Source organism: Ammospiza caudacuta, chromosome Z (assembly GCF_027887145.1).
Source record: "Ammospiza caudacuta isolate bAmmCau1 chromosome Z, bAmmCau1.pri, whole genome shotgun sequence".
In the NCBI taxonomy this organism is placed as follows: domain Eukaryota; kingdom Metazoa; phylum Chordata; class Aves; order Passeriformes; family Passerellidae; genus Ammospiza; species Ammospiza caudacuta.
The window spans coordinates 62,108,886-62,124,886 of NC_080632.1; the positions used below are offsets into that span (position 1 = coordinate 62,108,886).

At 34.8% G+C, this 16,001-nt stretch overlaps 1 protein-coding gene across 1 annotated transcript in view; it reads left to right on the forward strand.

The window, feature by feature from the left end:
- PAM (peptidylglycine alpha-amidating monooxygenase) overlaps positions 1 to 16,001 on the forward strand; it is a 115,881-nt gene that overhangs the window by 65,965 nt on the left and 33,915 nt on the right. Inside the window, exons 6-11 of the mRNA XM_058824089.1 lie at positions 6,159 to 6,244; positions 7,903 to 7,986; positions 13,379 to 13,427; positions 13,933 to 14,000; positions 15,628 to 15,708; positions 15,813 to 15,889. Coding sequence (XP_058680072.1) covers positions 6,159 to 6,244; positions 7,903 to 7,986; positions 13,379 to 13,427; positions 13,933 to 14,000; positions 15,628 to 15,708; positions 15,813 to 15,889 — 445 coding nt within the window. The remainder of the gene's footprint in view (positions 1 to 6,158; positions 6,245 to 7,902; positions 7,987 to 13,378; positions 13,428 to 13,932; positions 14,001 to 15,627; positions 15,709 to 15,812; positions 15,890 to 16,001) is intronic.

Consider the following 16,001-nt stretch of genomic DNA (forward strand, 5'->3'; position numbering starts at 1 on the left):
ACTGAGTGAAGGATAAACTGAAGTTGATTATCAAGTGATTTGGTAGTTGACTTGCACTTCAAAATGCCTAAGCAGTGAGAGCAGAGGGAAACACCTAGTGTGTGTAAAATAGGTGTGTGGAGGCAATGTGAAGAGAACATGAAGGTGGGTGGAAATTAATCATCTGTCTAGTAATTTTGCAAAGTTTCTGTAAGTTTTCATGAGAGAGCAGATGAGGATTATTGCTGATTATTCTGAACTGTAGAACAGTGTTAATATAGATGTTCTGACAGAGTTGTGTAATCATAATTTATCTTTTAAGTATTTGCCAAAAAGGTAACTAGACCTGGAATTTAGAATTAACAGTATAGTATAATATAATTTCAGGAAAAATACCCCAAAACATTCTGAATGCCTGCTTTTGGAGAGATAATTTGATTAGTATTTTTAACATACACAACACATTTTCCTCAAAAGTCTTATCTCCGTTTACTTAGCAACCAATAGTTGTAATATTGAAAATGTAATCTTGCACAGTTGTGCAGGAAGACCAGATGCTTAAAAAGTTTAGACCAAAATAAAATTGAAAGAACAGAATTTCTATTAATTTCTTTTCCCTGCAGAAAATTCTTGAAATTTCTTTTTCCCACAGCTTTTCTGTGCTATTTTTTATTGTATCTTAAATGATAGAATATACTTGAATACTTTGATATGAGCAATATGATAATATAAAACTTTTCCATTGTGACCTTTTAAAAACCGGTAAGTATCCTGCTTAAAACTGTGTAGATTGTACTTGGAGCTGGTGCTGTTTTCATATTTCTGGAAGTAGTTTTAATAGAGCTTTGGAATAATTTGTACATGATAGAATTATGTTGTTATAGATTGATCAGGAGCTTGTGTTGAGACGAAGTTATGAGACAATGCCTAATTCACAACTAACTGATGTTCTGCGATTGTAGAAGAGATGGATCCAAAGCCAAAACACAAAGTTTTTCAAAACTGAATCAGACTGAAATCCCTGTTTTGAGTCTAGAGTTCAGGTAGTTTGAGCTCCTTAGTTGTACTTTCACTCTCCCAGCAGAAGACTCACCAATGACAGCCTTTGCGGTGTGGCAGCTAATGTTTTTGTTGTTGGTTGACTTACCTGTCAAATGACAAGATACTTATTTAGTTAGGATGGATTGAGCTTTGCTGGACATCAGATACCCACCAAGCTGCTCTATCCCTCCACTCCTCAGGATGGAAAAAAACTCATGAGTCAAAGCAAAGGCAGTTTAATAAAGCAAAAGCAAATGTTGTGCAGAAGTGGAGGAAAACAAAATATTTTATTCTCTTCTTTTCATCACCAAGCCACTTCCAAACACAAGTAATGGTTGCTCTGAAAGACAAATGTCATAGATAAAAAATGTATGTTTGTGTGTGTCTGTCCCTGCCCTCCTTGTCTTCCTTTCTATTACCTTTGATTGTTGAATGGGTATAATATGGTACGGAACATTTCTTTGGTTCCGTCAGTTTGGGTCAGCCAGCCTGACTGTGATCTCTCCTAAGATCTTTCCCAAACACTGATGTGTTATCAGCACCTTTCTAGCTACTCATTCAAATCGCAGCACCATGAGGGTTGCTCTGGGGAAAATTAACTCCATCTTAGCCAGGCCAAATATGTTAGTGTTGTGTTTAAATCTGCTATTTTCAATTTTTCATATGCAAGTTTTGATTCGGTTTTTCTGTTTTTTATGTGTATTTTCTGAGGGTTTGTGTTTCCTTTGCATTTTCAAAATGAAAGCTCTTCATTCACTCTCTCATCATTTCATATCCCTGTTTTTGCAGCTTTTTATCTTGCTCTACCCGCAGTTATTTGCTAGGCTAGAAAGATCATCATGTGTTTTCTACATAAAATAGACTAAAGAGTGCTAGAAATTTTTAATCTAATTTTGTTAAAGTAATTCTGGTGACTGTATGTTACTGGTGTTCATTGTTGTTTATTTTGTGTGGTTATTTGTTGTTCCTTTACTTACCAGAAGGCTAGCAAATGATGACTTCTGTTGCTCTTCCATCTAGTAGGGAAGGAACAGTTGTTTGAGCAGACCACTGTAAGACTTGTTTAGCCGGGATCCTCAAAAATGCTCAACATTTTTATAGAGCCAGCTTTGATTCAATTAAGTGTGCCACATTGATTTTTTTCTTCTAGTTTCTTTTTCAAAGTTCTGGCAATATTAGTTACATGTTTTTCAAGTCAAAATTTTCTTTACCATAATGACATGGATTAGTTGTATTATGGAAAAATAGGCTGTTAGAAACATTCAGAATGGAAGACCAAATTAGTTTTCCTGAGATGTGAAGTTTCATTCAGGCCAGTTTTGAATGGAGAGGAATGAGAAGCATCCAGATGACTCTGTTGGGATTAGCTGCCCTATGGCCATAGCAGTACTAAGCCAAAATCTGTGATGCCCATCTGGCCTGCTGGCTTTTCTGGTGATTTGACACTATTCTTGCAAATTTCCCTGGCCTTTCAAAAGGCTTTCGAGTTGTATGTAACCTGTGCTGGTTTCAACATTCACTGCAGTGTGGTAGAATCTTTATCTGAACAAACGCTAAAGGTTGTTCTCCCTTCTTGAGATACACAGGCCTTTCCACAGAAAAAAAAATCGTTTCCCAGGGCTCATTGCCTCAGGTGTTGCTCAGTGCATCAAAAAAAAATGGAATAGCTGCTCCCTCCTATTCCTGGATCATAATTGTTCTAAAAACAGTTCAGCCACAATGATAAGTTTTGCCTGAGCTGGCAAACTGTGTTGAAATTGATGTAACATGCCTGAACTGATTGATAAAAGTTCAGATTCTCTGTAGATAATCAGGAATGCACTTGAATGCTTTGAAAGAAAATGTTGAATTATTCAGAACTTGTGAGTCTCCTGGCAAGACAAGTCTTATGCTGCATCAAACCTAACACTGAAGTAATCCCTTATGAATGAGCTGATTCATAGATAAAGCCATTATTTTGAGATCAAGCAGGGCAACTTTAATTACTTATGTAAACAAATGCATAAGTGCGGGTCACAGATGGCTACCTGGTGATTCCTCTGTCAGACAGTTGTTTCTGTTGGCAGGAAAGAATGGGTTTAAATGTCTTTGACATCAATAGTTCAGTAGAGGTTGCAAAAGATGTCATGACTAGTTCAGTGAAGGACTTTTATTTCACTGCATGAGGGAGAGTTCTTTCTACAACAGTAGAAAGAATTGTATTTTTAGGTGCAGTTTCTTACATTGACACTGCCCCAGAATGTTCTGCAACATTCAAGAGCTAAAAGTGGTTATTTGTCTTACTCAATCACCTCAATGACCCTTTTTTTAAAGTATGGATTAGTATTCAGGAGTGCAGTGTAATAAAGAAAGAAATAAAAGAAGTTATTTGTTACCATAACCAGTGCAAATGTGCTAAAGGGGTAGCCAAATACCCCTTGGTCTTGATGACATAGTGAGATATTTTACTTTCAGTCTAGGTAATCAGTCAAAACCCCAGCGCCATTAAAGAAAACAGCTCTTGAGCTTACCCAAGACTGGGGAGAATGCCTTTGGGAAGCCCAGGAGAGTTTGCAAAAAAACAAAGATCCAAGAAACAGTCAGTAAGCTCTCTCCTACCCAACTCATTTCCAAATTTTAAGTCAAAATCAGTTTTTAGAACTGATTATACAGTAGTGTATAATATGCAGCTATAGTCCATTTTTAAAGTGTTCTGGGTCACTCATTTGGTTTTTATGCAAAGCTACTATGAATTTCAATGATTTTTTTTGTTAGTTAAATTTATACTTTTTACTAGCTCCCTTTTTTTTCAATCTGTTTATCTTATTTCCTCTTCTTTGCAATCTCCTCTAGGTTTGTTTTTTCTGAAAACTTAATGTTTCAAGATTGTCATTGATGGCAAAATGAGATGGTTAACCATTTTTTAAAGGAAATGAGAGACCAGTACCTGTAGTTTATCTTCGTCCCCTGTGATCTTATCCCTCCATTCTAGTAGCCTCTTGGAAGAAAGTTTGAAGCATCATGCCCAGGGCTTTTTCCTAATTAATGTGTTCTTAGAAATACTGTGGTATAAATTAAAGACAGTTTTGCCCAAAGTAAAGTGGTGGTAAAGCTGTGACTGTGCTTGTAGTTCCTTCTGGCATTTCTCCTAAACAATCTCTTCAACACATTCCCAAGTTCCCAAGTTGTGCAGCTCAATACTAGGTTAGATCCATGAAGTCTTTTGGGTTTTTTGTATAGTAACAAATTATAGCAGTGGGAAGCTGCATGATTTGCAGTTTCAGCTGAAACATTTCACTTATGGAATGTTATGAATAAGCTGAAACTTATTTCACACATCAAAACATTTCACTTATCTTGAAGTAAGTTTTGATTGTCCTTTGGGACATGGGCATGTTTGAAGGGCAAGATGACCAAACTGTTAGTTATGAAGGTCTAGAAATACATGTTGTGAGTATAACTACTAAAAAAGAAGTGATGTGTTCCCTTTTCTCTTGAGACTCTCATGATTATGGCAGAGCTTTCAGTCAGAATTAAATACAGTAGCTAGGCTGCAATAAAGCTCACTGGGATGAAAGAAATGCATGATATCCTGCTGACGTGGTTTAAAACACATGCCAGAAGGGCTGGTTATCTCTGAGAGAGACTTGGAAAGCATCATCATCATTTGCACATATGGCTTGGCCGTTCTCAGCAGAAACATAAATGAGCTGCATCTGCTAGATGTCCTGGTCTTTTTTGTACTCTTTTTTATACTCTTCCTCACACTGTGTGGCGCTCTTTTTTCCACACAATTTCAGGTGACTGAAACCATGTCTTACATATGCAAATGTTTTCCTAAGTATCATTTTACAGGGAGTGATAAACAGAGCAGACCCTGTACCATTTTGGTTTGGAATGAAACACTGGCATAGATGCCAACCTTCATTGCATCTGGCTTGAGTCTGTTGATGTAATCTGAATAGTTTCAGGGTGAAGCTTTCTAAAAGTCACACTTGTGTGTGCTGCACACCTTCTACACTCTGTGCTCAGGGCCATAGATGCTTTGCCATTTGAAGAAGGTGCAAATATACCCTGTAAATAAACCTTTTCCCTAATTCAGGATAAAGAGGGAGAAGAGTATTCTGGGTGGGTGTTCGGAAAGTTCCTTAGGGTCCCTTGTTTGATTATCCATGTGTATCATGCAGCCTACACCCACATGTAGCAGTCCGTGCCGTCTTGGATGTGGTCCAGGTACATTGTGCTGTCTGTACAAATGTGTCTGGCAATTGAGACTTGGTGGTGTCTCTGCCTCAGGTTTACCAGTTCTTGCAGATTGAAGGTATCTAGAATTACCAGGCTTTGAGAGTCTTTCATTCTTCACCCTCAGTGTCACCTGCATGGTGCTAGCTGCAGAAGCTAGGGACAACTCAAGCTTTCTGTTACTGTAAATATTTGTGACCTGTTTGTGGCCTGTTAACTTGGCAAACGCTTCTTTTTTCTTTTTTTTCCCTTGGGTTTTTGTTTTGCATTTTTTTGGTGATTGATTGTTTGGGATTTTTTTGGTGATTGTTTCTTTTTTGTGTGTGTATGTGTGTGACTTTTCTATTTTGAAAAACAAATCATGCAGTAGAATGAGAATTGTCTTTAAGCAATGAGCTCACCTTAAGTGCAGGGCATGAGTGCCTTCAATCTTTGGGTTCATATACAGCTTTCTGTCACTTTTTTTGACAATGATTTTTAAATTAATTTTAAATAATCAATTTAATGTTTTGTTGGGGTTTTTTTTTTTCTGCTTTGTGCATGACTCCTATTCCTCTGTGTAAATGTGGCAGCCTTTGTCATTTTGCATCACTTGAGTTAATAATGCTAGAGATTTTCATAAAGTTCATTACCATAAAATGTTCCTTCACTTTTTCCATCACTGATTAATAGGCTGACAGGGCCCATCAGAACTGTCTAACACTGCCTTAATGCACAGGGAGGGAAATAAAAGAAAGTGGAACATATACCAGTATCTGTGAAAGCAATCTGCATTAAAATAACTGTGTTTAATCAGCATACAGTCAAAAAAACATCCTCATAGATCTTAAAATTAGTTTTTGCATGTAAGTCAACTGCTGTTTTCTGATTTCAAAACTTTAAAAATTATATTCCCTTTTCTTTCCTCATATTTTTAGGGACTGTGATGAAGGAACATGCAAAGATAAATCTAACATTTTGTATGCTTGGGCAAGAAATGCTCCACCCACCAGGCTGCCCAAAGGTATTGGCCCTTTAATATGCAGTTCTTGTGTGCAGGGGCAGGGGAAAAAGGAGGACATGGAAGTAAGAACCTGGCATATCTGAGAACATCCTGTAATATTTTTATTGTGTTTAATTGATAGAAACTGTATAGATATCAACCTAATTAACTATGAAATATGTTATGCTAGCTAATATACTTGTGGGTTTTTGTCATTCTATTTGCTATACCATTATGGATTTCTATAGGGGTAAAAAAGACAGAGATAAGTATCATAATGTACTGATTATTTTTATATAGCATTAGTTGCATTTCCTGCTATATCTTACTAGAAAGTTACGATTTATGTATCTCTCAGTAGCACACAAACTACATTAAAATATTTTTGTTTGTTTGGGAAAGCATAAATTCAATTAAAACATTGAATTTTTCCTGTTTAAAGTATATGTTGGCAATTTAATGTGTTTTTCATTTTTAATGCTTTGATGCAGTTGAGCAGCATGCTTGTATACCCATTTTCTTGTATAATAGACAACCCTACTGAATTTTAAGCTACTTGGAGTGGTATGTCTGGAAAACAGGGTGAAGTACTTCTTTGTAATAACCCTGAGAGTCTTAAAAAAACCTACCCTCTGTATAGCTTTGATCTGAAAGTATCTTAAATTCTAAGTATTTTTTTCTTTCATAATTTACTTCCCATTTTCATAGCCAGGGGCAATCTCATGAAAATACTTTTTTTAATAATCCATTTGCACACTTACCAACATGAATGTTATTTGATTTGGTTATCAGAACGTCAAGTTTAGAAAACATTGTTACATGTAGGATTTTATAGATGTTTTGTACTTAAAAGATCATGTAGAAATTTTGCTTTTGAACCCCAGCTATTGATACTTTTCTTGTGGGTAAGCTGTGCAAAAATACAAGGTTTGTAGGGAGTATTCATAAAGATTCCTCATTTGTGCACAGAGAGGCTGCAGTCCCATTTATAAGGTGGCTTTGCATTTTACTGTGACCAAATACGAAGAAATTGTTTTTCTGCTTCTTTTGAAAAGTGTCCATTGTAGAATTGGTTTAGAGAAATCCCTTCTCGTGATGGTGATGATTTGCAATTTCATTATTTCAGATTATTTCAAGCTTCTCTGTTGTGTTTTGTGCCTGTACTTGTTTCTCTCAAGTAACATAGGTGCATAATTTCCTCAAGATTTTTTTCTGCATATAATATTAATTTAAATCTAAAAATATTTTACTGCTGACTTTTTTCTCTTCTTTTTCTCAATGTCTTCTTAGTAAATTAGTGTTAATTAGTTTATATCATGCGGCGGTTGTATGAGAAATAAATGAAAGGTCCACCAAATCCTACATGGATAGTAAGGCTTTATTTTTATTTTGGATTTTTAAAAGATCTGTATTAATGTTCTTTGATTGAGAGAGTTCTCTGCATAAAGCAGCTACTTATTCGTAATTAAGTTACGGTCCTAGCTTCACAGTCTGTTTGGAATCAGTGTGGTGGTGGTTTTCCTGGGTTTCAGGACAAAGTTTTCTTCAGTGGTGTTTGAAATTTTCTACTCCTTTCACTCTAAGCCAGTGAAGTGATTTGTATTTTTTTATGTTGTTAGTGATGGTGAATCATCTTACATTTTATTTTTTCTGAAAACAATACATTTTCCTTCTCTTAGGTGTTGGATTCAGAGTTGGAGGAGAAACGGGTAGCAGATACTTTGTTCTCCAGGTACATTATGGAGATGTTAGTGCATTTAGAGGTATGCATTTTGGAAATTTGCTCTGTAAGTTGTGTCATCTACATAATCAAAATATTTACCTGTAGAAAATAATTTTTCTGTTAGTGCCATTTGCAAAGATCAGTGGGCATATTTGGAATACAGTTTTTGTATTAACTTGACTTCATAAACTAAATTTCTCTCTATAAATATTTGAAAGGTGAACACCATTTTTGTCTTCAAAAACTGTGGAGCAAAAGACTTAAATAATCAAAAAGCAGATTAATAATTTTACGTTTAGGGAGAAACTTGGGGTTTCCATATATAATTCAGTGTTTTGTTTAATGAAGTTGTACCAGGTATGAACACAGTTAACCTGTCATCTTACTTGAGTAGCTTGTTAGTAGATAATATTCACTAGCCAGTCAGTCACAGTATTTGTTTGGCAAAAATGTAACTTGTGAAGACAGTGTCATTTTTTTTTGTTTTTTTGGCTGGGGTTTTGGGTTTTTTTTAAGATGAAATGCTCATTTCAAGCATAGCAATATGGTTATTCTTGTCATTGAGTGTTTCACAGAATCACATAATGGTTGAGATTGAAACAAAGCTTTGGAAGTTGTCTGACCCATGCCCTCCCTGCTCAAGCAGGGCCACCTGCAGCCTCTTGTCCAGGCCTGTGTCCAGGTACATTCAGGGGTAGAAGCATTCCAGGGCAACCTCTGCCAGTGCTTAGTCACCCATACAGTGAAAAAGTTTCACTATGTTCAGCGGAAGACGCTGTGTTTCAGTGTGTGCCCATCACCTCTGGTCCTGTCGCTGAGCACTGCGAAGAGTCTGACTCCCTCTTCTTTGCACCCTCCCTTCAGATCCATCTCTCTCTGAACAGGCTCTCTTAGCCTTTCCGCACAGGAGAGATGCTCCAATTCCTTCATAATCTTTGTGGCCCTTTGCTGGACAGAATTGATTTAATACCTGGTTAATTAAATGGAAAACCTTCTTTTTAGAAGAGTTGAACATGAGAGTTGATTATTTTATCTACAGCATTTTTCCCTCCAAAACTGATAGGAAGTGAAATTGGATGAGAATACATAACTACTACATAAAGTCAAATATTTTGTATTTCTAATTACTGGTAAGTCAGAATAGTAAACTCTGAAGAATGTTTTGGAATCTTTGATGTACTTCTGAAAGCATAACAAGTTAACTGAGCATCTTTCATCATTTATCCTTTCTTCTGAATTGCAAAAACTGCATGGGCTTATATACAATCTTCAGTGACTGTCTTCTTATGCTTTGACTCTGTTCTTATGCCTGTCATTATCAACAGACATCTAGTTACCAGAAAAATCCCTTTAGGTTATTCCTGAAATTTAAAAACACTTGTGAAACTAGTTGAAAATTATGCATTAAATATCTTTGAACACTACTATGAAGGTTTAGGACATTTTATTAGATTAGAATAATTCTGCTTTCCATCCTTTCTTACCTATAATCCTGAGCTAAGAATTCATATTTAGGTGTGCACTTTACTCTCAGATAACAAAATAAAACTTATTGTACCAATTCTAAAGGAAACAGATTAAAATTTAGTCTGGAGAAGCAAAAATATATTCTACAAAAAATATGTGAAGAGCCATCTTAGAAAAATATTGATTTCTCTATTTCATTTTTTTTACTTTTTGTATTATGAAAGCAAAATTTATTGTGGAGTTATGCCTTATAGTGGATACAAGTAAGCAAGTAAAAAATTATCAGAAATTTATCTGCCTTTTAATATAGTTATACGTGTTTTGAGTTCAGATTCAAATTAAAGTAAATCCACCCATTTTTAGGTCTGTAAAGGCACCCAGTCAGCTTTGAAATTGGGCCGTAGGGATATGCAATGCAGTTGTAATCCTGGTCTTATTTTATTATTCTGTGTAAGCGCCTTTGAATCTGAATTTTAAAAAATACTGTATTTTTCTAATGCCTAGAATGTTGGGTTTTTTCCCCATTCTCTTTGTATAACATAGACTAATGTTGTTTCTAATCTGCCATATTATTATCTTAGTTCTTTCCAGCACATGTAAGAATATAATTTTTATCCCCAAGAATCAAAGTGTTTAGAAGTAGTAATGCAGTATGATTTGTCTCGTTCTTTACAAGTACCTCAAGTTCATGTCTTGTGCTGCATGTCTTTGCTTAATAAATATAACTTGTACAAAGTTACTTCCCCATGGGCATTAGCTTTGGAATTGCCTTGCTCAGGAATTGTGCTCACCTTTGAGCTACTTCTTGCCTTTATTGAAGCAAAGCTAATTCTGAGACAGTATGTGGAGATTCTGGTACAAATCAAGGGCTGACTTTGAAATAACAAGTGGTTTGGAGCTTCATACAAAGTGCCCCTCTGTTGCAGTGGGAGCTTGTAAATATTCTAGTCACCGTGATTGAGGGTATACTATTCCTATGAAATACTAGAAACAGAGCAGTGAAGTTGAATAAATAGTTTGGTCAGAGTGCTCAGTAATTTATAATCCCCATACTCAGAGTGCAAAGAAAGTAGGTTTTCAAGAGTGTTTGTTTTTATGAGTAAAAAACTCATAACATTTTTAGTATCTAGGAAGTCCTAGAAGTCTCAATGTCTGTGGCAGATTCTCATGCCTGTAATTGGAGAGTTCAGGACTGTAGATCTGGATAGACAGGTTAGCAGAAAGCCTGTCAGGCTTGCTTCAGAAGTCTTAGCAAAATCAACTTATAGAAGGAAAGTGTTTCTCTTTAGCATAATTTGCCTTCATATCAAGTGTGAGTATTTAATTTGAAAAACTGTTGAGTATTTCTAGTATTTGAGATATTTCTCCTAGAGAACATTTAAACGTTTATTGGCAGTTAAACTTTTAGTGATCATTGTAATGTTGTCATGCACAATTTTTAAAAATTATATCCTTAAAATCTGAAGCCAATGTACCATGCATCATTGGCTTTGTTTGAAATGAGTAAATAAAGACAGGGAATGTTTTATATGATTGTGTTATACTTGCACAGAACACAAAAGGCAGAGCACAACTTGTCAGCATTATTCGGTGAAGTGTTCAAAGCTCTGAGTGTTTCAGAGAGGTGAACTGAAGGAAGAAGAAGCAGGGAAACATCATTTCCAGCATCCCTCTGTAGTTGTTAGAAAAACGTTTAGTTCAGTTATGGCTAAATATAACTAAAACAGAATTATAAAACACTGTGGGAATTCCTGAAAGTTTTAGACAAATGTATCCATCCGTTATTTTATTCTTAACACAGCACAGCAGATTAAATACTTTACAAATGATCTTGAAGTTCATTTGTGCTTCTCCTAATACTGATTTAGATGATTGCCTTATATATAACAATTGTAATTATTAGTAGCAACTTTCCAGCTATCTTCAGTTCATTTTGAAATTGCTCTTTTTAGATGAAAATGCAGTCAGCATTTTTTCCATGTTCTGAAAATTCAAATTGTGTCAAAATAATATTGCCAAACAGAAATAATATTTGAGGGTTTTTCCCCCTCCTCCTATGTGCTACTTTTATGACTATGAGCTAGTAAGCGCTAAATTTTTCAAATATGAAATTAGTTTGATGGGTTGGGAATAATTTTGAGCTCTTTTCAGAAGATAGAATGGTGATGTTTTCAATTAAAGTTCCAAAACTGAGAGACACAAAATGACTGACCGAGTTTTAAAATTTTAAATATTATTACTTTTAGTAATAATGTTCCAAGAGGAAGCAAGCATTTTCCAATTTCCATTGAAATTCATGTAGTGCAGAGTTCTAACAATATTAAACTTATAAAAATGGAGCTCTGGATCATCACCTGTGCTACATAAATAAGAAAAAAATAGTTTAAAATGAAGAGAGTGGGGCAGAAGAGACTTTACAAAAACCTTTGTAGCAAACACGGAGGTATTGTGATTGTAAGTGAAGCTGCTGCAGGGAAGTGGATGAACAGTATATACATATATTGAACTTTTTCTAAAATAATTGAAAAGGAGTTTAGTTTCTCTTTCTCTTGAATGTTTTCTTACCATTCCCCTTCTTTTGTTCTAATAACTTAGTCTTTTTGGCACTTCTGGATTCTTGATTTGGTAGTCTTGATTCTTGTAAGTAATCTTGATGAAAGAGCTACTGTTCTTATTTTTCTTTTCTCTGTACAATGAAGACTTAGATTTTTTGTTGCTATTTGAAAACGTGCAACTGTGGTATAGTGATTCAGATTTTTAAATCCAAAAGTGTTTTTTGGGATGCACAGAGCTGGAGTAACTAAGAATTTGTAGAAGCCGTGATAATGAGCATTATGAGAACACGGTGAAATTGTGTTAGGAGCTATTTCAATTGAATAGCACATACATTAATTTACAGATCTTCTTTGTGAACATAGTGAAAACAAATTCTTGTAAATTCTACTATCAGTGATGATGAAAAGCAAACTGAGTATTATCCTTTCTTAGTGACATGGGGGGTGACTGAAAGAGCTAATGTGTGAAAAACTGAACTGACAGTTTTTAAGTCAAGTTTCAAGTTTTCTGTCAAGTTTCCATGTATTGTCCTGCTTTGGCCATTATCCTTTTTTCTTTTGAAATGCACCACTTTTTCAGTTTGGGATCTGGCTATTTATGGGAAGAAAAACTCTCAGAAATTACTGCCTGTTACTATAGATACTCTGATCTCTTTCTTATCTGAAACATTTACTGTTGGTTAATATTTTTTCAGAATGCTCTGTTTACTTACTTTGGAGTTAGATCCATCTTTTAACTACAGCTGTTATTGTATAAACATTAGAAAAAGAAACTTGCTTAAAAAGAAGGAAAGATTGAACTCCCAGATGGCTAACTATAATTTAGTAACTGTCAAGATGACTGGATCTATAAATTAAAATGCCAAATGTATCAGCTAATGATGATACAGTGCACTGACAAATGAATTAGCTATTTTTTTTCACCTTCTAGGATATCCAGTTTTAAGTAGAATTGCTGTCTATATTGGTATATTAGGTTCACCTGCTGACTTTCGTTACAAGGATTTCTGGCAGCTGCATTAAAATGTCTAAAATTATTGCTTTTCACAAACCTTTCATTTTTCTAATTTTGATCAAAATATAATTTGTTTGAAACAAAACTGCTTTTTCTACTAGTGTAAACATGATACTGTTTCATTTCCCAGATGCTACTTCATAAAGATCTAAATTTTCTAGTACAGTAGTTTTCATCCACTGAAGTTTTTCCTTGTATTAGGATTTCTGCAAGTGAGATGATCAGGTTTGTACAAATTTCAGTAGTATTTCCAAGTATAACAATTTTACTGCACACAGTAAGATTAAAACTTGTAATGTTCTCTGTAATTTTTTACACAGCAGAATAATCTTATCAGTATGTAGTAATTTGCAGGGATTCAATTGCTAATGATGAAACTTTCACAATTTGTACAGATAAACACAAGGACTGCTCTGGTGTAACTTTACATCTGACACATCAAAAGTGAGTATTTTTAAAAATGCTTACCTATTTTTTTATTGCAGTAGAAATTGTGGAATCCATTGAAAACATTTGAAATAAATGTTAATATTAAGAATTGACAATATTAAGAATTATGAAGTCATGTCATCCGTTGGCAAAAAATTTCATTTCTGCTAAGAAACTTGACACAGCTGTACTATGAGTACTGCGTTAATACAGTTTAAGAGTTTCATATTTAGAAATCTGGGATGAGAACAGCAATTATGCAGATGATAGCTTTGTCCTATTTCACATACTTTGCAGAAAATGCTTTAGAAATGGTAGCAAACAAGAGAAGGAGAGGGAAACTGCTTTGAAACAGCTTCATTTTTAGGAGACCTGTTTCAGATGTAATCCAGTGTTTAGAAATTAGTGGTATCAAGTGGTATTGGATATCAAGTCATTTGCAGTTATGTTTTACAGAGGACTTGTATATCAGTCCTCTGTAAAACATAAATCCAATCAGAGCTTGGATTTTCCATTGCAGGCAACCCTTGATTGCAGGAATGTATCTTATGATGTCTGTGAACACGGTCATACCACCAGGCAAGAAAGGTGAGTTATCATTTTACAAAGTGATGATTTCAACATCTGATCTATTATTGTTGCTTATTGTGGAAGAAAATTTGACAGAGGCTTGATGATATGTAGATGGACAAATTATTTATTTGACTGTTTGAACAAATGAAGAGAAGAATAGTTATGTTATAGATTATATTCTGTTGGCCTATGACTGCATCAGTAAAGACAGTCAATACTGTATGAACACAATGTGCACAAATAATTATGAGTATTTCTTCAATTTATTTTCATCTTATAATTTATAAAAAATGCCCTACCTCTTTTTTAATTCCTCCTCTCCTCTCTAAAAAGCCATAAACTGCTTTGGACTTTTCTTCATATGTCATTCATTACTTTTGTGATTCTACTAAGAATTCAGCTTTAAAAAATGAATTTCTACCAGTAAGGAGCTGCTATTTAAGGATTTTGTTCCCATGTTGGGAGTAAAGGTCCTAGTTGGTTAAAAGCTCAAAATGCTAAAAAATAAACCAACGAAAATTGTAATGAAAGGTTTCCAAACTGTTTCTGCTTAGAATCCTGAATTTTATCTAAACCTCAGCTTGGAAGCTCCCCAAATCCTTTCTTTGGCTTGCATGGGATGTGCTGTTTTAAGGAAGTTGGATGCTGACTGTACTCTGCTATACTGAATTTTTAGGGAGATAACCAAGAGCACCATTTGTTCCATTCACAGTAAGCTGCCTAAATACTATGAGGTGGTCAAATGCTCAGCTGACTCCAACTGTTTAGTGAATTCAGCAACTTGAAACATTTTTAAATTTGAACTGAAATTAAAAATACTTTGCTTTCCAATATGAAGACCCACAAAATTAATCTTCCACTATTGCCAGGAATATTTGATCAGTGTAGGAATTTAATTTTTCAAGTGGAAAGGTGAGGGAGAAGGGCAAACAAACAGTTCTGTAGTTGCTGGTAACTTCCTGCTCATGTTCAATCAAATTTACAGCTCTTTAGTGGACCATGAAATTTGTTATAACAGGAAGTGTGGTGATACCTCTCAGAAAGGCATCAGGATTTTTCTGTAGGCTCTTCCTGAATTACTGTTAACTGCACGTAGCACAAGTAATACCCTGTAAACATTGTAGACCACTTCTGTGACAAAATCTCTTGTCTAAATCTAAATTAGGTCTGGGCTTTTATAATCAAGACTTCATTGTAAATTGTATCAGTTTAGAATTATATCAGTTTATTTTAATTTTCCCTTGATTAGATTATTTACCGTAGCTATATTTATTTTAAGCAACCCTCAACATAGTCTGTAAGTAAATGTATTACTTTATTTTGTAAAATAGTGGTATTGTAGACTGAAAGAAGTTCTTTTGACTTTCAGCCAGAAAGAATATATATATATATATATATATATATCAGCAGATTAAGTAATTTTCAAGTAACCTGGACTATATTTTATTAGTTTTTCTTTGCAGATATCTTGAGATGGACACTGCAGAAATATAAGATACTATCTATTATCTTTTGAAATTATCTGTTGTCCATTGTACACATGCTTTTTGTAAACCATGCTGAATGAAATACTGTAATGCAACTTTTCTCTGTTTGATAAATGATCTGTTTGTCATTGTTTATTGCTGTTATATTTTCACAGTGGTTGATGCAGACATTGCCTGCCATTACAAAAGGTCTCCAATGCACCTTTTTGCCTACAGAGTTCACACACACAGACTAGGTGAGAGTAACATAAGAATATCAACTGCCAATCAGAAAAATGTTGACCTTGCAACATATTTTTTTAAGTATATCTCACTTCTCATGTATATTGGTATCTTATAGGTAAAGTAGTGAGTGGATACAGAGTGAGAAATGGTCAATGGACGTTGATTGGTAGGCAGAGTCCACAACTACCACAGGTTGGTTGGGTTCTTTTTAGTTCTGAATGTAAATTTTAATTATCTTTGTTTCAAACTGAGAAACTGAAGTGGAAATCACGTGTCCACAGATTTGCATTATGGTGTTTCCAGT